Source organism: Myotis myotis, unplaced genomic scaffold, assembly GCF_014108235.1.
Source record: "Myotis myotis isolate mMyoMyo1 unplaced genomic scaffold, mMyoMyo1.p scaffold_m19_p_1, whole genome shotgun sequence".
Taxonomy (NCBI): domain Eukaryota; kingdom Metazoa; phylum Chordata; class Mammalia; order Chiroptera; family Vespertilionidae; genus Myotis; species Myotis myotis.
The window spans coordinates 46,840,570-46,861,188 of NW_023416313.1; the positions used below are offsets into that span (position 1 = coordinate 46,840,570).

The following is a 20,619-nucleotide window of genomic DNA, read 5'->3' on the forward strand; positions in this document are numbered from 1 at the left end:
GCGGATATATACCACATGATCTCACTCATTTGTGGAATATAATGAACAACATAAACTGATGAACAAGGACTGATCCAGAGACGGAGAGGCATTGATTGGACTGTCGGGCTTTGGAGGGAGGGGAGGGGAGGGTGGGGGTAAGGGGGAAAGATCAACCAAAGGACTTACATGCAGGCATATAGGCCTAAACAATGGACATGGACAACGGGGGGGGGGGGGGGGGGGTGAGGCCATGAGCGGGGGGGGGGGGGGTAGAGGGTAACATGGGGACAAGGACACATATGTAATATCTTAATCAATAAAAATATATTTTTAAAAAAAATAAAAAAAAAATATATATATATATCGTATATAAAAAAGAGGTAATATGCAAATTGACTCTCACGCCCTCACACAATATGGTCGCCCCCCCATGTGGTCAAAAGATGGCCGCCACAAGATGACCGGCAGGGGAGGGCAGTTGGGGGCAACCAGGCCTGCACGGGAGAGAAGTTGGGGATAATTGGGCCAGCAGTTAGGCATCGATCAGGCTGTCAGGGGAGTGGTTAGGGGGTGATCAGGCTGGCAGGCAGACACAGTTAGGGACAATCAGGCAGGCAGGAGAGTGATTGGGAGTCAGCAGTCCTGGATTGTGTCGGGGATGTCTAACTGCCGGTTTAGGCCCAATCGGGCCTAAACCGGCAGTTAGACATCCCCCGAGGGGTTCCACATTGGAGAGGGTGCAGGCTGGGCTGAGGCACATCCCCCCCCCCCCCCCAGTGCACAAATTTCATGCACTGGGCCTCTAGAGTGTGAGTGTGTGTGTGTGTGTGTGTGTGTATACTAGAGGCCCAGGGCACAAAATTCATGCAGGAGCAGGTGTCCCTCAGCCCAGCCTGCACCCTCTCCAATCTGGGACCCCTCGAGGGATGTCCCACCGGGTTTGGGCCTAAATGGGCAGTTGGATAACCCTCTCACAATCCGGGACTGCTGGCTCCCAACTGCTCGCCTGCCTGCCTGCCTGATTGCCCCTAACTGCTTCTGCCTGCCAGCCTGATCAACGCCTAACTGCTCCCCTGCCAGCCTGATCAACGCCTAACTGCTCCCCTGCCAGCCCAATTGCCCCCAGCTGCCCTCCCCTGCCGGCCTGTTCACCCCTAACTGCCCTCCCCTGCAGGCCTGGTCCCCCCCAAATGCCCTCCCCTGCAGGCCTTGTCCCTCCCAACTCCCCTCCCCTGCAGGCCCGGTCACCCCTAATTACCCTCCCCTGCAGGCTCATTTCCTCCAACTGTCCTTCCCTGCAGGCCTGGTTGCCCCCAACTGCCCTCCTCTGCTGGCCATCTTTGACCACATGGGGGCGGCCATCTTGTGTTGGAGTGATAGTCAATTTGCATATTACCTCTTTATTATATAGGAATATATATAATTGATTTCAGAGAGGGAGGGAGAGGGAGAGATAGAAACATCAATGAGAGAGAATCATTGATCGGCTGCCTCCTGCACACCCACTACTGGGGATCGAGCCTGTAACCTAGGCATGTGCCCTTGACTAGAATCGAACCAGGGACCCTTCAGTCCACAGGCTGATGTTCTATCCACTGAGCCAAACCAGCTAGGGCTTTCCTCTTTCTTACTAATTAACAATTATTTGAGGAAAAATATTCTTTATTAAATATACCATCTTTTAAATTTATTTTATTTAATGCTTTGAATAGTATAAGAAAAATTTATTTCCTAAGTTCAGTGAAATACCTCTAAGCCATATATAGCAAATCAGAAAAGCTTCTAAAAAGAGCTAAATATACAAGAGGAAATAATTTTGTACTAATATATCGAACACATGGTTTTTCCTTTTTTGTGTGTGTGGGGAATGAGGGTTAGTAGATTATGTAGTCCTGCTAACAAGGAAAATACTAATGTGGTCACCAAACAGTGTAAAAAAAAAAAAAAAAAAACATAACTAAATGAGATAATCATGGTAAAAAAGCTAACATAAAATCAGACATAAATTCCTTTTGTCTACATTCTCCATAAAATTTTAAATTAATTTCTTGCATTAGTTTTAAATATTAGGATTTAAAATGTGACATAGCTTACCAGATCTGCTCCTGCCTGAAGCAATACATCTGCTACATCAGTATGACCATTTTCACAGGCATATGTTAGTGCTGTATCTCCTGTTGCTGTTGTTGCATGCACATTAGCTCCTGTAACAGTATTACACAATACATAGACTTAATAAAACAATCATAAGATATAAATGAGGACACAGAAATTTCTTCCAGAAAAGCCATATCTCCTCTAATTAGACAAAATATCTTTATTCATTTCTAGAAAATAGAGAGTACTGTCAGCATCTTTACAAGCAAAACGAAAAAAAAAAATCACCGCTTGAAATTTAAGTTGCAGATACCTTAAAAAGCAATAAGATCACACATATTAGTGTACCATAAGATCAGGAAAATTATTTGCATTATAACATTTTTACTTAAGTAAATCATGTAAAAAACTCCTCCCAAATGCAAAAATGCCTACCTGCTGCTAGTAAGTATTTAACTAACTCCAAATGACCCTCTTGAGCAGCTTCCATTAAGGGGGTAGAACACCCTAGTTCTATATCAGCTCCTGCCTTAATTAGAAAGTCTGCCACTTCCAGAAAGCCTCCACAGCAAGCCAGAGTCAAAGCAGTTTCTTGAGTTTCTTCTGTCTGTGCATTGATATTTGCTCCTAAAATAATTAAAGAAAGTCATTAACTTATTCCAGAGATATGCAAAACATATTTATTTCCTAGTGAACTATACTTCAAAAATGAACATTTACGTTACTTTACTAAATAATAAAGTGCCTCTCCCTTACTCTGAGAAGCAGTTAAAAATAAACCATCAAAACCATATTCACTAGTGGATATTTGATGTACATAGCTGAAGCAAGCTTTATTCAGCCAGGAGGTACAATCAGGTGCAATATTGAAAGCATTCTACATATTAGCGCCATTTTTTAAAATGTACTTTATTGATTTTTCATGGAGAGGAAGGGAGAGGGATAGTTAGAAACATCGATGAGAGAGAAACATTGATCAGCTGCCTCCTGCACACTCCCCACTGGGGATGTGCCCGCAACCAAGGTACATGCCCTTGACCGGAATCGAACCTGGGACCCCTTGAGTCCGCAGGCTGACGCTCTATCCACTGAGCCAAACCGGTCAGGGCTTAGCTCCATTTTATACCTAAGAAAATTGAGGTTGATTAACTTGTCCAAGGTCACAACATTATCATTATCACTATTACCACCATCACCATAGCTAACACTTAATAGGTACTATATGATAAATAGTATATATATAACATACATATAGTTTCACAAAAACCCTAAAGATGACAAAATTAAGGCATAGAAGATTAGAAACTTGCATTAAGTTACAAAATTGACAAGCAGTGGAGTTGTGATTCAAACCTAAAAAGTCTGCTCAAACTATGTTTTTAAAATTCTAGTCAATATTACCTCTCGATAAAAAGGTTTTAGTAAAATGGGCCTTTCCTCTTAAATTTGTCCAAACAAAAACTTTACTATTAAAAGGGATATAAAAATTAAACTAAAAGTATGGATAGCAATGGGAGATTACTCTAAACTTAAGGTATCTTAATACAATAAAGTAACTCTTTTTATCAAGTTATCTTTGTGGTGGGATTTCTCATACTGTTTCATGAAACAGTAGATATATGAAATATTAACAGGTATTCTACCCCAAGAGAAATTTTCTTATATTAGCTTGAGAAGTACCCCATCTCCATTTCTCTGTTGTGGGTTTTGTTTTGTTTTTTAAATTTCTTTTAATTACCTGAGGATATGTTTTTATTGATTTTAGAGAGAGAGGGAGAGAACCATCCATGTGAAAGAGAAACATTGATTGGCTGCCTCCTATAAAAGGATTGAACCTGCAACCTGGGTATGTGCCCAGACCAGGAATTGAACCTGAGATCTTTTGGTGTACGGGACACCGCTCCAACCAACTGAGCCACACTGACCAGGGCCAGTTCTCTCTGTTTTTAAACACATAGCACACGATGACTCTGAAAGCTCTATATTTAAAAAGTCTATTTGATTTTGAGCATAGTATAGAAGCCATTTTCAAAGCAAATATTTTATCATTTGTTTTTGTGACAATCCTCATTACAAATCTATTAGAAAGATGAAAGACTGAATTTTATAAAATTATAATTTACTTTTACACCAGCGGTTCTCAACCTGTGAGTCGCGACCCCTTGGGGGTCGAACGACCCTTTCACAGGGGTCGCCTAAGACCATCAGAAAACACATATATAATTACATATTGTTTTTGTGATTAATCACTATGCTTTAATTATGTTCAATTTGTAACAATGAAATTGGGGGTCACCACAACATGATGAACTGTATTAAAGGGTCACAGCATTAGGAAGGTTGAGAACCACTGTTTTACACATTTATGCTTTAGTGTCTTAATTGGAATGGTTACCTTGGCCTAGAAGTAATGCCACCATTTCTTCATGTCCTTCACGAGCTGCTTCCATCAATGGTGTATAACCTTCATCATTGACCTCTTCCAGGCTAGCTCCTCTTTCAATAAGTAAGGCCGCAAGTTCCACATGCCCACCACATGCAGCCAATGTCAATGGTGACTCAAATGAATCAGCAGGCATGTTCACTTGGGCACCACTGTCAAGAAGTAACCTAGCTACTTCAACATGGCCATCCTAATTACAATGCAATTAAAAAATTAAATCAGCACCATTAAAGAAGCTTTAAAAATATGAAGATTTCTCATTTATTATACAAATGAAACTTACTAATCTCCATTCAAATAAAAATTCATCTATACTAACAGTTGAGTAAGCAAGTATTAAGACCTATATATATTTCTTCAGTACAGAGTAGGAAATAGAGATTGAGGATATAAAACATGTAGGAAAATGATGCATTCAATCAAAAAGTTTATTAACCATCAGGGGGAAAAACCAGTAGGTACATGAAACAAGAGACTACTATAAGATAACATCAACACTGCATGGTATAAACTTAAATGCTAAAAGAATAAAGGTTAGAAAGCGAAAGTTGGATTTTTTGTAGAAACCTTAAGAACAAGCAATCTTTAGATTAGGTAAAGAAAAATGCAATACAGTTAGGAGTGGGAGAATTGTGCATGTGAGGGAAAGGGGAACACAATATGCATATGGTACTTCCTTTGTTGTTCAACATTCAACTGCCAAGGAAAATTAAGAAGAAAAAAAAGAAGTGCTCTCTGATTATCTTCTGTCCCCTTTTACCACAGCTTTCCTAACTATTAGCAACTCTAAGGTTCCTCTTTCCATTATTGTTGTTTCCTTTGATATACTTTTCCATTCTATGTATTACCTCAGAGGCATTTCATCTTCTTTTTAACGTCACACGCATTTTTGCCTCCGTGTCTGCCATATGATACCACTTTAATGTCTTATTACTGAGGTTACTTTGGTGCTCCTCCAGCTCAGAATTTTCTCCCTCTGTCGTCAAGTCCTACATTGCCCAGCCCCTACTAATATCTTTCACCTACTTATAACACTTCCAGTGCATCCTGGTTAGAGGTACAGAACATTTCATTTTAATTTCTTAATCTACTTATGGGTTGTTTCTCTAGTGGGGGTGGCAGATGTTTTAAGTTCTTTATCATGAGGATATTATTGATGTGTTTTATATACATTATCTCATTTAATCTTCATAACAACCCCAGAGAAAGGTATTATTTCTCATGTTAGAAAATAGGGAACTCAAAAGCTTTGGAGAAAACTTTTTGTTTAAAAGAATAATTTACTAAAGCAAACACTGGCATGGCAATAACAACAACAAAAACACACACAAAGATAACTCAAGTCTTAAATGACTACCTAATATTTTTAAATTAGTAATTAAAAATTAACATCCTTTTAATAATCATTCTCTGAAGGGAAGTTGAGAACAGAAACTTCAAATTCATTTGAAGCCTTTATCTATCTTGGGCATGTTTTTCTCATCAATCTGTCTATAATGTCACTTTGATCCATTTCTGTGCCACAAATCATAGATTGAGATACAGAAATTTAAGAGTACTCTTATCACCCATCCCCACATACACACTCTAAAACAGAGTTCTTACAAAAGGAACTCAGGGCCCAGAAAAACCATGATAGAGAGGGAAAAATGTAACACAAATAATAGTCTAATTTCAAATTTCTCATAAATAAAATTATTGGTTTCATAAACATGTTATGCTTAGTAATATGTGTATTCTCTGTGAATTATAGTCTTCTCTTTAATATCTTTGATCAACCTCCTTAAAAGTCACTTTAAATTGTATGCATATATGCATAACCCATGGGCACAGACAATTGTGTGGTGAAGGCTTGGGGTGGGGGTGGGCTAGAAGGGGTCAATGGGGTGGGGGGGGAGAGAAGAGAGAAGGGACATATGTAAAACTTTCATCAATAAAGATTTAAAAGCAAAATAAATGCAAAAACTACAAAAAAAGTCGCTTTTTGTGCCAACCACATAAAACCAGCAGAGTTATGTGAGACTAAGAAAATGAAGGTAATGCTGTAAAGCTTCAGAAAGCACTTCTAATAGAAGTCAATGTTGTATAACTGTCTCTGAAAACTACTGATAATTCAAGACAGCTGAGGTTCTGTTCCATAATAAGTCTATAATAAACAGAATTTTTTTATCTTAATGCAGATATTTTATTTTTTTGCTTTAAAATAAACAGAAATTTTGAGCTCAAGGAAAAGACACTCAATGTGCATTATATATTATTTATATAAAATATGTAAATATATTTCATGTTATTTCACCAATCTTACCATGCAAGCCTCCATTAGAGCAGTGTGCATTTCATCTGTTTTATGCTCTTGATCTGCGCCTGCTTCCAAAAGAAATCGCACCATCTCTAGGTGTCCTAAACCAAAAGTGTATTAAGATTACTTAAAAACCTTATTCCAAAAAATGTATGACATATTATAATATTTTAATAAGTTTTATTTAAATTATACCAATACATTTTTACAAGTAATACTCAGGTCAGCTACAAGTTATCCTCAATGGCTCAATACAACTTATACCAGTGATCTTTGGTGTTCTACTCCTTACCCCACTGCCCTCCAACTGTTACTACTAGTATCCTTGCAGTAGATGGTCAAAGATGCCATTGAAGTCCAACACCCAGAATATCCCCTCTACCACCTTTTAAGAGACCAGGCATGCTATAGTTATTTTATTTATCGTGTGGAATAAATTAACTATCATGAACTAGCAGCCTAGGATGATTATAATCCTTGAAGTTATTTCTATGAGAAAATGTGTTTTAAATTTAAATAACTGAAACTTTTTAGGAACAACCTGCATACACATTAAGAACTGCATACATAATAATATTCTTGAAACAACAGCATTTATTCAATATTTATTCATTTATTATTTTTGTTAATCCTCACCTGAGGACATTTTTCCATTGTTTTGTTTTGTTTCTTAGAGAGAGTAGAAGGGAAGGTTAGAGATAGTGGAAGGGGGAGAGAAATATCTATGTGAGAGACACATTGATTGGTTGCCTCCTGCACACATCCTGGGTGGATCAAGCCTGCAACCTGACAGTAATCGAACCTGGGACTCTTCAGTCCCCAGGCCGAAGCTCTATCCACTGAGCCAAACCGACCAGGGCTATTCAGTTTAGATATAAATATACTATACCCACGCACGCACACATATTTATGTAGTCTCAAATAAACCATATGTTTCAGTTAAGATAAAGACAACACATAAGTAGTTATAAAGACAAATTTTTGAAATGCCTTCAGTTATAATAAATAGAAAAATTAATAATTTCCCCCCAAAATTATTTGGAATGAGCTTCAGTCAATTTTCAATCAACTGGAACTAGAGAGCAGTGGATAGTGGAATTACAGATAAACAGTTTAAACAAAACTAACTTTGGTGAGTGCAGTATCTGCCATATCTTGTTTTTGCTACCTTTTCTCTGTCATTCTCCCTTCCTAAATACCCACATCAATATTGAGCCTCAGCCTGAGTTCTATCCCATCTCCATCTCCTCCTTGTCAATCTGTGGTCTAAGAGACCTCACCAGAAATAGAGGAAAGGGAGAGGGTTGTTAGATCGTGAAAGTACTAGAGACCTCCACTAGTTCAGTTATATATCCAGCTTCTAATTAAAGCCTGCAAGCCCCAACTACAGGTGCCCCTTTTGGAAAGCAGGGTGGAGCTACAAGCAAAGGAAAGAAGAAGAGTAGCTATATATATATAGCCCATCTCAACGCTCTTCTGGCTAGCTGGGACTTAGTAGTAAAACGCAACCAGGTTCAAAAAGTATTTGTGAAAATGGCAGTGAGCCACCCAACCAGCCTGCTTAATTTTTCTCCTTCCAGAAGAATGGCCTCTGCCTAATTACCCAGCAGAACTGGGGAACTAATAGATCTCAGCTGTGCTTCCTAATCTCCCTATATCTGAAAATTTGTTACCACCAGATAATCAAAAACGCTTCAGATAGACTATATTTTCACATTTAACTTCTATTTTAGTCATTTATGTATCTAAGCATTATCTTAACCATATTTTAAAGAAAATTATTCCAAAAGAACTCACACAATCTTGGGTACTCTGAAATAGAATGGAACAAAACACCAGGGCCAGGACTAGGGTGAGACAACAAAGTCCTGAGTACAAAATTTAAGGAGGTATTCACTGGAACACTTGGGTAAGTGAAGATTCAGCGACTGAAAGGTCTCCTTAAACTTTATTTTCGCCTTGCAAGAGCTTTTTCTTGATGCCTCAATGTCAACAATTCATCACTTATTTTATGAAACAAGAATGGCACAGCTGTAGCAATGGAGCATTGAACTGAATGGCTTATGCAGACATCAAATTTCATAAAATTTGCTTTTTTAAAGTTCCTTAAGTTTATAGCCATTTATCTGTCATAAAGGTGAAGTTTGAAAAATATCTGCTTCCGTGGGCTGTCTTTTTAGAATGCAGAATCTAGAGCATTTGTTAGCTGAAGACCAAAGCATCTTTTCAAACAATTGTGTTGCTGTCCCAAAAGAGTATTTTTCTGTATTATCAATATTTTCAGGTTTGTTTACATCACTTAAAATATTATGTATCTCCTTTGTACAGCTATATATGGGGAGGCATTCTCAATCTCAACTAGCTCATACTTTTAACTTTACTAAATGATACTCTAAAATTGTTCTTTTGAATTCAAACTCCCTTCATACCACTTTTCATTCTTCTTCTCATATCTCCTCCTTTTTCTTCAGTTTTTCTCTTTTCTTTTTAGTATCATAAGAAATACCGTAAGTACCTTCTTGTTAGGTCATTCTAGCTACTTTTAATGTGTTTTCTTTTAAACTCACAGGCTGAGTACTTCTGGTTTCAATAGCATTCTTTTGTTTGAACCAGGAAAAATATTCTAACATGCAACACTAATTAAAAATGCATATTAAAATTAAATGACTTTCTGATAAAGTAACTGGATCAATAGTCATTTTTTTAAAAAAATATATTTCACTGATTTTTTACAGAGAGGAAGGGAGAGGGATAGAGAGTTAGAAACATCGATGAAAGAGAAACATCGATCAACTTCCTCCTGCACACCCCCTACTGGGGATGTGCCCGCAACCAAGGTACATGGCCTTGACCGGAATCAAACCTGGGACCCCCTTCAGTCCGCAGGCTGGTGCTCTATCCACTGAGCCAAACCAGTTAGGGCCCAATAGTCATTCTTTATTGACAATATTGGCAATGCTAAGTCTATATTTTTTTAAAAGTTTACTTATTAGACTTTTACCTCAAAAGACTTTAAACAATTAATTACATGCTACACACTATTACGTTTTAATTTTACTTTTAATTTTAATTAAAAAATACAAACTGTCATTTTACATTTAAAACTTTCTTTTAAAAAAATGTTTTATATACTGTACCTTTATAACAAGCTAATGTAAGGGCACTCTCTTTAAATTCATTGGAATGCGTATTAATGCCAGCCCCATTTTCTAGCAGCAATCTGGCTACTTCCACATGTCCAGCACTTCCAGCTTCCATAAGAGGAGTGTGACCATTTTCATTATGGTCCTCAATACTAGCACCGGATTCCAAGAGCACCTTTACAACATCTACATAGCCTCCAGCACAAGCATATGTAAGTGCTGTATTGCCTATTTTAGTGAAGAAAAAAAAAGCAAAAAGACATTAACATAAAATACTAAAACAGAATCTAATTTAGCATAAAAAAAGAAACTGAAATGGGAAATTATAGCCTTAATAAGTTTAGATAATATACTTATATATAACTCTGTTCCTTACTGCATTTTATCTTACTGAAATCAACTTTCTACTCTTTCCATTTAAATTCAGGGTCAAATACATGTGAAAAATCAGATACACTCCACCAGGATTGTAGAGTTATAAAAGAACTGAGCAATTCTGAAATTAACTTTTCAGATGAGAAATAGGTTATGTTCATTCTAACTTTAATCAGAGAAATGTTTCACAAGCTTTATTTTCTGGGATGTAATTATTCATCATATAAAGATACACCTCATACCATTCTTTTAATCATACATATTTGTTTTCTCTACAATTTCAAATATCAGTTAACTGATGAAAGTTAAAGAAATTTCAAAAATATTCTCTCTCCCATATTGGGGGGGGGGGCAGTGTGTGCAGAGGGAGAAAGAAAAAAACAACAACTTTCTGAGTAAAATAAGGATTTCTAAAATCCCTTCAAACCAGAATCTGTAGATCTTAAAAATTATTTAGTATTTAATAGTTTTGAAAATCTTGCATGAAAAAAATGCATGAAATATATTTTCATATGATTTTAGAGCTTTTATACAATTTCATCTATGTCCAAATTTAAAAGGAAATAAAATTAGACTAAAATTATGTCTCTTGTGGGACACAATGTTTTCATATACTCTCTTTTTCTATAGGCCACAATTTAATAAGAGTAGGCAATGAAAAGACCTGCCTTTTATTCAATACTTCCATATCTTCTCTTCCTTTCTCCCCAAAAATAGGAAACCTGGGTTTGCAAGTCAGAGCTCACACCTATCCTTTTTCAAGAAAGAGCCTCTTCTAACCGGACCAATGTTTAATCATAAAGAACCTTAAAAGGCCAAGTAACTGCCCTTATATACAAAATATCATTCAAAATATAGTATATATACTTTACATCAAGTGCACAGACTTATGCAAACATGCAGTGCTTATAAGAGAATTACAAAAGCATCACTAATAATGACCACTTTCATGTTAACTAATTATTACCAAAGGGTATTAAAATTTAACAAAACTAAAAAATACACATAACCTGTTGAAGACTGTGCATTGACGTCGGCTTTATGAGCTAGCAACAACTTCACAATTTTGACATGTCCTCCATTAGCAGCAGCCATTAAAGGCGTAATGTCACCTTTGATTCCCCTATCTTCCACATTTGCATGCATTGCCAACAAAACCTTATGGGGAAAAAAAGTTTAGAAATTATTATTAAAAAATTTGAACATGTTTCACCTATATAATCGTACTAAATAGAAGAGCCAATAAACACAAAATATAGCTAACAAAACTACTAGTTGAAACAAGCCTAATGGCTGCCTTTAGTATTTCCCTACTAAGCAGGCCAGATTAAAAACAAAATAAATTTAAAAACTCATGAGCTTTATTTTGATAATACAAACCTGTGCAAGCTCATAGTATCCAGCAGAACAAGCCAAACAAAGGAGGCTCTCCCCTTCCTCGGTGTGTTCATTTACACTTCGCCCTTCAATGAGTAACTTTCGCACAGCATTTACATCTCCTTCTGAACAGGCTTCTGCCAAACTGCGGCTATTAGGGAAAGAATATTGCAATATCACAATATATTATAAAACACTGTACAGTCTTAGTGTTAGCTAGAATAATTATTTCAATAGGATCTATAGGAAAAAACCTGGAAGTAATTCAGTTCATTGAGCTTTTTAATCTCAATATAAGTCAATGAATTCAATTTTTTTTAAAAAATATATTTTATTAGTTTTTTACAGAGAGGAGGGAGAGGGATAGAGAGTTAGAAACATCGATGAGAGAGAAACATCGATCAGCTGCCCCCTGCACACCTCCTACTGGGGATGTGCCCGCAACCAAGGTACATGCCCTTGACCGGAATCAAACCTGGGACCGTTCGGTCCACAGGCCAATGCTCTATCCACTGAGCCAAACCAGTTAGGGCTGAATTCAATTTTTTAACATTATATTATCTGTTATATAAAAACTAGAGGCCTGGTGCATGAAATTTGTGCGGGGGGCGGAGGGGGTAGAGAATATTCCCTCAGCCCGACCTGCACCCTCTCGCAATCTGAAACCCCTCGGGGGATGTCCGACTGGCAGTTTAGGCCCGATTGGGATCGAGCCTAAACTGCCATTTAGAAATCCCTCTCGCAATCTGGGACCGCTGGCTCCTAACCACTAGCCTGCCTGCCTGCCTGCCTGATTGCCCCTAACCACTCTGCCTGTCTGCCTGATCACCTGTAAGTGCTCGCCTGCCTGCCTGCCTGATCACCCCTAACCACTCTGGCTGCCTGCCTGATCAACCCTAACTGCTCGCCTGTCTGCCTGATAACCCCTAACCACCTCTGCCTTGGCCCCCACCACGGCGGCTTCATCCAGCTGTCCAGTCTAATAAGCACATTATGCTTTTATTATTATAAAGTCCAATTTACTGTAAGTGTAAAGAAACCAAAATTTTAAGACATAAAACTTTACAGAATATCACATGAATAAAATACAGTTTATAATTACACTTCATTTTGTTCAGGAACTGGAATTTTTTTTTTTTTAATCACCTGAAGACAGACTTAGTGAGAGAAACATTGATGCAAGAGAAAGATCATCTATTAATCTATCAGTTGCCTTCTGTACATGCCCCAACCCCACCTGCAACCCAGGTATGTGCTCTGAGCTCCTTCAGGTTCTTTTGAATGAGAAAGCCAGAGATCTTGTTTAAAGAAAAGTAGATCATGTCACTCCTGCTCTAATCTCACAATATAGGCCAAAATCTATACAAGATCTATCCAGTGGTAGCATCCCACACTCTTCCTTTTTATCTTCTTGTTTCATCACTTACTATACTCATTCTTGCTCTTTTCACTTTAGCCACATTGATTTTCCTGCTTTTTATTTAAAAAAATGCTAATTAAGCTCCTTTTACCAAGACAGCGCCTCTCTCAAACACTGCTCAGTCATTCCCTTGACTATTCCAGATTTTTACTAAAAAGGCCACCTTTTAAGTGAGGTTCTCTGACCATTAAAAATGCACTGTGACCTCCAATGCCAATCACTGCCCTAGTACTTCCCCACTCAATTTTCTCACCCATAATTCTTACCATTCATTGTGTGCCATACTATATATTTTACCTACTTGTTAATTGTATTGTTTCCTTACCAAAGTCGGTCTGAAACAGCAGTTAATAAGCATATCTCTTATTTTCCATTCTATAGGATACTGACTGTTCCTAAACTGTCAGTGTTCTCTATCATCTTTAAACAAGTTTAGAACATATCTTTCCCACAAGACACTTCCTGTATAAAAACATACCCTACCTTCCACTCTTTCAAGTGGTCTCTTATTCTCTGCCCTCATCAGGCACACACCACCCTATACCTTCCCATTTAGACTTTCATTCAATTTCCACATGTGTATACTAGCTTTAAAACAACCTTATAAGAACTACTCTAGCAACAGTTGAATTTAAGAATTCATGACAAAGGGTATGCTAAATCTGGCACATGATACTGCATTTACCTAAGGTAAAATCTGGAATGTAGCACTCACTGTACTCCACTATATTTCTCAAGCCTTGCTGAATAAATATGACTGTCACAAACATGTCCTATTGCTTTGTTGATAACTTCTAGTATTTTCAATGCCCCAAAAAATCTATGATTTTTTTTTCTATCTTATTTCCAGTTTGAATTGACATTAAGGTGTTTCTAATTTTCTCTTCAACGTGTTTTATAATTTTCTCATTTTTCTTTCTTGCCAGTCTCAGCAGGAACCACATTAAAATATATCTAGAGATTGCCCAGCCGGAGTGGCTCAGTGGTTGAGCATGAATCAAGAGGTCACCGGTTCTATTTCTGGTCAGGGCACATGGCCAGGTTGCAGGCTCAATCCCCAGTAAGGGATGTATAGGAGGCGGCTAATCGATGTTTCTATCTCTGCCTTTCTCTTCCTCTCCCTCTGAAAATCAATAAAGTAAAAAATTTTTTTTTAAATATATGGAGATCAATAATATTGTAGGCCAGAAAAACTGAACTGTTAACAAAGGAACAGAATCTGAGAATACCTAAAAAAGAATATATGAGAAGATTGGTAAAATAAATTAATAAGAACACAAAAATCTACATAAATAAAGACAATACAGAGTAAATAGAAATAGCAAATTCATACGCTTGGTAATACTATATAACTTCTTTCACATTCTTAAAGTAGATGCCTAAGAAAACTATTATACAGCCCGGTTGGCATGGCTCAATGGTTGAGTGCTGACCTATGAACCAAGAGGTCAGAGGCTCGGTTCCCAGTCAGGGCACATGCCTTGGTTGCAGGCTTGATCCCAGGTAGGGAGCATGAGTGAGGCAACCAATCAATGATTGTCTGCCTCATCACTGATGTTTCTACCTCTCTCTCCCTCTCCTTTCCTCTCTGAAACCAATAAAAATATATTAAAAAACAAAAACTAAACTATTATCCAAAAGCCAATTCTTAAATGCTATTTTTAATTCTCTAAACATATATAAAAAAGAATATTCCTATTTTTCTCAATTGTTTAAAGGCAACTGCTAAAATAAATAAAATAGCTTTCTTTTAAAGAAAAAAAAAGAAGCTTCTGAGGAGATAAGGAACAAGTATTAATGATGTTCCCCCAGCCATTTCTTTGTAGTTTACATCCACTTTCTTAAAAAAGTATATTTTATTGATTTTTTACAGAGAAGAAGGGAGAGGGATAGAGAGCCAGAAACATCGATGAGAGAGAAACACGGATCAGCTACCTCCTGCACACCCCCCACTGGGGATGTCCCCACAACCAAGGCACATGCCTTCGACCGGAATCGAACCTGGGACCCTCCAGTCCACAGGCCGACGCTCTATTCACTGAGCCAAACCGGTCAGGGCTTACATCCACTTTCACACTACTATGTACATAATTACTTTCATATATGAGATAATGTGATTTTTATTGCATAGCATCATCAGAAAAATTTTAAAAAGCTAAGTCACAAAATATTTAGTGAATGAGCCCTTACTATCTATACTAGTAAAAGTCTAATATGCTAATTAGACTGGACATCTTCCAGATGACCTTCTGGATATCCTTCTGGACAAAGCCATGGCGGGGCCGAGGCAGAGGCAGAGGCAGTTAGGGGTGGTCAGGCCAGCAGGAGAGAGCAGTTAGGGGGATCAGACCGACCGGAGAGAGCAGTTAGGGATCAGGCTGACAAGGGGAGCAATTAGGGCAATCAGGCAGGCAGGCAGGCAGGTGAGCGATTAGGAGCCAGCGGTCCCGGACTGCGAGATGATTGTCCGACTGCCGGTTTAGGCCCGATCCCACAGTCGGGCCTAAACCGGCACTCAGACATCCCCAAGGGGTCCAAGATTGGAGAGGGTGCAGGCCAGGCTGAGGGACCCTCTCACACCCTGTGCTTGAATTTCATGCACCGGGCCTCTAGTACTATATAAAAGGAATTGTAGAACATACAAAAATAAATGTACGTGCTTCAATGTGCTTGAATATAAGTGTTACATTCAAGTAATGGAACTAGATCTATGATATTTTTTGTACATTTATACAACAAACAAATAAAAACCATGCCCTTTAAAACAGAACTATATACATGAACTGGAAAATGGCATGACTAATTAGAAAGCATTTACTTCTTTGTCACCAAAACATTAAAAGAAAAGAAAACCTAAATCAGCAAAATATCTTTTTTAATGTATTAGCTAAGAAGTCAGCTTTGCAGACAGGCAGACACTGGTGACCCAGCTCTGCCACTTGTTACCTATTTAAACTTAAGTTATTCACTTCTCTTCAGCTTTGCATGAGTAAAGTGGGTATAAAAACAAAACCCATGATTAAGACTTTTTGTTAGTATTAACAAGATAACACATGTAAAATGTCTGGTATAGTTCCGGGAACAAAATAAATGTTAATTAATTTATTATTTTTAAGAAAATGTTTTTTATATTGATTACAATGAAAATGTACTTACTTGTCCGACTGCCCTGCATTTGCTGTGCTTTCAGCTCTCATACGGGTAAGTGCAGCAGCAGCTTCATCCAACGCACAACTAACAGATGATGTCAACCTCCTAAGCACTTCAGGATCTGCAAAGGCTTTACCATCAGCCGTAGATAATTTGCCTATTCCTATATATTATTGTCACACCAAAATGAATGCACCGAAAGAAGAAATAAAGCAAAATTCAAGTTATTTAACTCTATATATGTTATCAAATAACCTACAAATGGTACATTATAAGTATACATTCTCTGCCCTGAATCTTTTGGAAAATCACTCTCTCCAATTCTCTGATAATCTTATTCCTTCCAAGTGATCTGCAACTGCTTAACCCTGTGATTCTCCTGTGCCAGAAATGGGTGTTTGGCTATACTGAGACAATTAGACAACCTATGTTCAAAGGATGTTAAATTGCTAGGATGAGAGTCTTGAATTATTTGGTCACTTTTCGCACCACAAATGAAAAAGACTACCCAAAAATAAGTCAACAAAGAGAAGAAAAGAATAGAGAAATAAGAAAGGAGACAGAGTTCTGATAAAGTTATTTTGACTCATTGACACCAATGGTGCCAGAAGCCAGCACCAAACCTATACTTTTGGTAAATACCCACTTTGATTTAAGAACTAGAGGCCCGATGCACGAAATTCATTCAAGGGGCTTGGCCCTCACAACCGCGGCGGCTTGGCTTTGCCCTCGCAGCCCCGGCTTAGTCCGGAAGGACGTCCAGAAGGTGTTTGGCCGTCTGGTTTAATCAGCATATTACGCTTCTATTGTTGTAGATATTTAGTTGGGCTACTATCACTTGTGACCAAAAATGGCCTAAAATAAAACATTATGGGCTATAATAAACTATATCTGAATGCCTATTTATTTCAAATTAGGATTGCAACTTATTATACTCAAAATCCTATCTAAATGTACCATATTTTCAAAATTCAGAATAACAAAAAAAACATTTCAAAAGCAGAAATGGTTAATAACCATTTCCACAAAATATAACTTGTTCTTTTCCAGATATCATTATAAAGAGAGCTTATTTCTAACCTTATTATTCTAACTTAGTAGTGCTTAATCCAGATTGCCCATCAGGGAACAAAGCTTTACCAAAATATAGATGCTGAGCTCTCCTTTATCTAAAGATGAAATTCATTAGGAAGTGGGGCGAGGGCATCTACATACTTTAAAAGCTCTAAGAAAATTCTGATACACAGGCAGGATTAAGGACCTTTACTCTAATTTTAAGATAAACATCTGATATTATGATGGATATTATAGAACCCCCCATTACTCAACATGTGGTACACAGACTGGAAGCACTGCTATCACTTGGGAGCTTGCTAGAAATGCAGAATCTCAAGCCCTAAGAATTACTGGTACAAGAACAGCATTTTTAAAAAAAAGATCCCCAAGTGATTTAGATGCACATTATAGTTTAAGAAACACTACTATAGGTTTTAAAACAAACTATTTAACTAAGATATAGACCAGGGGTGGGCAAACTTTTTGACTCGAGGGCCACAGTGGGTTCTTAAACTGGACCGGAGGGCCGGAACAAAAGCATGGATGGAGTGTTTGTGTGAACTAATATAAATTCAAAGTAAACATCATTACATAAAAGGGTATGGTCTTTTTTTTTTTAGTTTTATTCATTTCAAACGGGCCGGATCCGGCCCGCAGGCCGTATTTTGCCCACGGCTGATATAGACCAAAAAGACCACTCATCCAGAAATAACAAACGTATTTGTGCAGGTTTCTCATAGCAGAAGGGTTTTAGGGTTAGGGTTATGTTATATGGCACAGAAGACTTGAAGACAGGGAGATTATCTTGGTGGGCCTGACCTCATCACACGACCTGTAACAAGATTGGCTGATTAGAATGGAGAAAAGGAAGTATGTCAGAGGTACAAAGCACGAGAAGTCAAAGATAGAGGATACCTCATGTAATGAAATGTGGGCAACCTAAGGAAGTGAGAACAGCCCCAGCTAACAGTCCATGAGGAAACTGGAACCTAAGTCCTAAAACTCCAAGGAACTGAATTCTACTATCAACAACAATAAACTTGGAAGCAGACTTTTTCCTACAGCCTAGTCAACTCAGGTGACATCTTAACTTCAGTCCATGAGAACCCCCACTGTGTGCCCTGATGTCTCATCTACAGAAACTAAAAGATAGTAAATGGGTATTGTGTCACATTGCTATGTTTATTATAAATTGTTATGCTGCAATAGGAAATTAGTTATATTACATATATGAAATATAATATGTAATAAAACTCACCAGTTGACAACATATTAATGTACACCTTTGAATTTATCTTTTAATGGCATTGCTACTAACTATAAACAAAACACAGGATTCATCAGGCATTTGAAATCTTAAATGTGAAAGATAGCAAAAAAAATTCAAAATAAGATCAAAACCTTAAAATGCCAAAACCTGTAATGCTTTGGAGAAGGAAGAATAAGGAAAAATAGCAGAGTTAGGAGAATATCCTAAATAAGTGTGGCATCAAACTTCTGAATTGCAATAGAAGACAATGAAGCAGTAACTTCAAAAGTTTTTAAAAAGGTGATTTTTAAACTAGCCTTCTATGCCTAGTCAAACTATCAACTATGAAGATAGTGTAAAAGGCATTTTGGACAAGGTCTCAAAAACTTTTCTCAAGATGCCTAAACTGTAATCAATCTCAACATCATTAAAAGAGAAACAACCAGAGTACCTATGTGATACATAACGAAACATAAACACCAGGAACAACTAATCTTGCCAAATGAACAGAAATCTGGTCAAATATCTGGATCTGAATTCTGATTCAGGAAATGACAACACACAATGGTACAACTGGCAAAATCCATAGAGTGAAACAAATGACTCATTTCTTCAAAAATAAGTAGGAGCCCAGCTGGCATGGTTCAGTGGTTGAGCATTGACCTATGAACCAGGAGGTCACAGTTCAATTTCTGGCAAGGGCATATGCCCGCGTTGCAGCTCGATCCCCAGTGGGGGATGTGCAGGAAGCAGCTGATCAATGATTCTCTTCCATCAATGATGTTTCTAGCTCTCTCCCTCTCCCTTCCTCTCTGAAATCAATAAAAAAAATAAAAATAAAAAGTAGGATAAAAAGCCCTGGATGGTGTTGCTCAATGGTTAGAGTGTTGACCCATGAACAGCAGGTTTAATTCCTGGTCAAGGGGATGTAAATTGGTTGCAGGTTCAATCACCAGCCCTGGTTGGGCAGTGTGCAGGAGGCAACCAATCAATATGTCTCTCTCATACCGATTATCAATGTTTCTCTCTTCCCCTCCTCTCCTCCCTTCCAGTCTCCTTAAAAAATTCAATAGAAAAAATATCCTCAGGTGAGGATTAACAAAACAAAAAAGAAGAAGAAGAAGAAGAAAAAGAAAAAGGAACTGTTATGACTAAGACATACAAAAAAATTATTAACATAAAAAATAATTTCTGAACACTGACAGGATATCTGGCAATATTAAGGAATTACTATTATTTTTTCCTTACATATGCAATGGTATTATGGTTTTATTTCCCTCTCTTCTTAAGACATTTTTATTGATTTCAGAGAGGAAGGGAGAAGGAGAGACAGAAACATCAATGATGAGAGTGAATCGCTGATCAGTTGCCTCCTGCATGCCCCACACTGGGGACTGAGCCCACAACCCGGGCATGTGCCCTGACAGGGAATTGAACTGTGAACCTCCTGGTTCATAGGTTGATGCTCAACCACTGAGCCATACCAGCCGGGTTTATTTCTCTTTTTTAAAGTTCTTAATATAGAAGTACATACTGAATTATTTATATATGAAATAATATGATGCTTAGATTTGCTTTTAAATTAACATTTGGGGTGGGGAATCAGCGAGGTGGTTATGTGTAAAGATGAAACAAAAGTGTCCATACAGTTCAGCAGGTGATTGAGTGTCAACCTATGAACCAGGAGGTCATGATTTGATTCCTGGTCAGGCAACATGTCCAGGTTGTGGGCTCAATAACTAGTAGGGGGTGTGCATGAGGCAGCCAATCAATGATTCCCCCTCATCATTGATGTTTCTCTCTTTCCCTTCTTCTCTAAAATCAATAAAAATATATTTTAAAATGTGTCCATACATCGATGGCTGTGGAAGCTGGGTGATGGATATGCCAAGGATTCACTAACCTATTCTTTCTGGGTTTGCATATAAGATTTTTCATTTAAAAAGGGAAGGAGATAAATGAGGAAGGAGAGAAGTGAGAGAAAGGAAGAGAGGGAGAGGGCAGGCTAGCTTGTTACCTTCTATAAGC

At 37.8% G+C, this 20,619-nt stretch overlaps 1 protein-coding gene across 10 annotated transcripts in view; it reads right to left on the bottom strand.

The window, feature by feature from the left end:
• The window catches only part of ANKRD17 (ankyrin repeat domain 17), a 174,475-nt gene that overhangs the window by 77,685 nt on the left and 76,171 nt on the right, over nt 1-20,619 (bottom strand). For all 10 annotated transcript variants that reach the window (XR_004972115.1, XM_036336032.1, XM_036336022.1 and 7 more), the window contains 8 exons: nt 16,293-16,449; nt 11,720-11,867; nt 11,350-11,497; nt 9,959-10,192; nt 6,828-6,922; nt 4,475-4,712; nt 2,515-2,706; nt 2,077-2,186 (listed from right to left, as the gene is read on the bottom strand). Coding sequence is in view for 9 of the 10 variants with exons in the window: in XM_036336032.1 (XP_036191925.1) it covers nt 2,077-2,186; nt 2,515-2,706; nt 4,475-4,712; nt 6,828-6,922; nt 9,959-10,192; nt 11,350-11,497; nt 11,720-11,867; nt 16,293-16,449 (1,322 nt within the window). In the remaining variant the exon portion in view is untranslated. The remainder of the gene's footprint in view (nt 1-2,076; nt 2,187-2,514; nt 2,707-4,474; nt 4,713-6,827; nt 6,923-9,958; nt 10,193-11,349; nt 11,498-11,719; nt 11,868-16,292; nt 16,450-20,619) is intronic.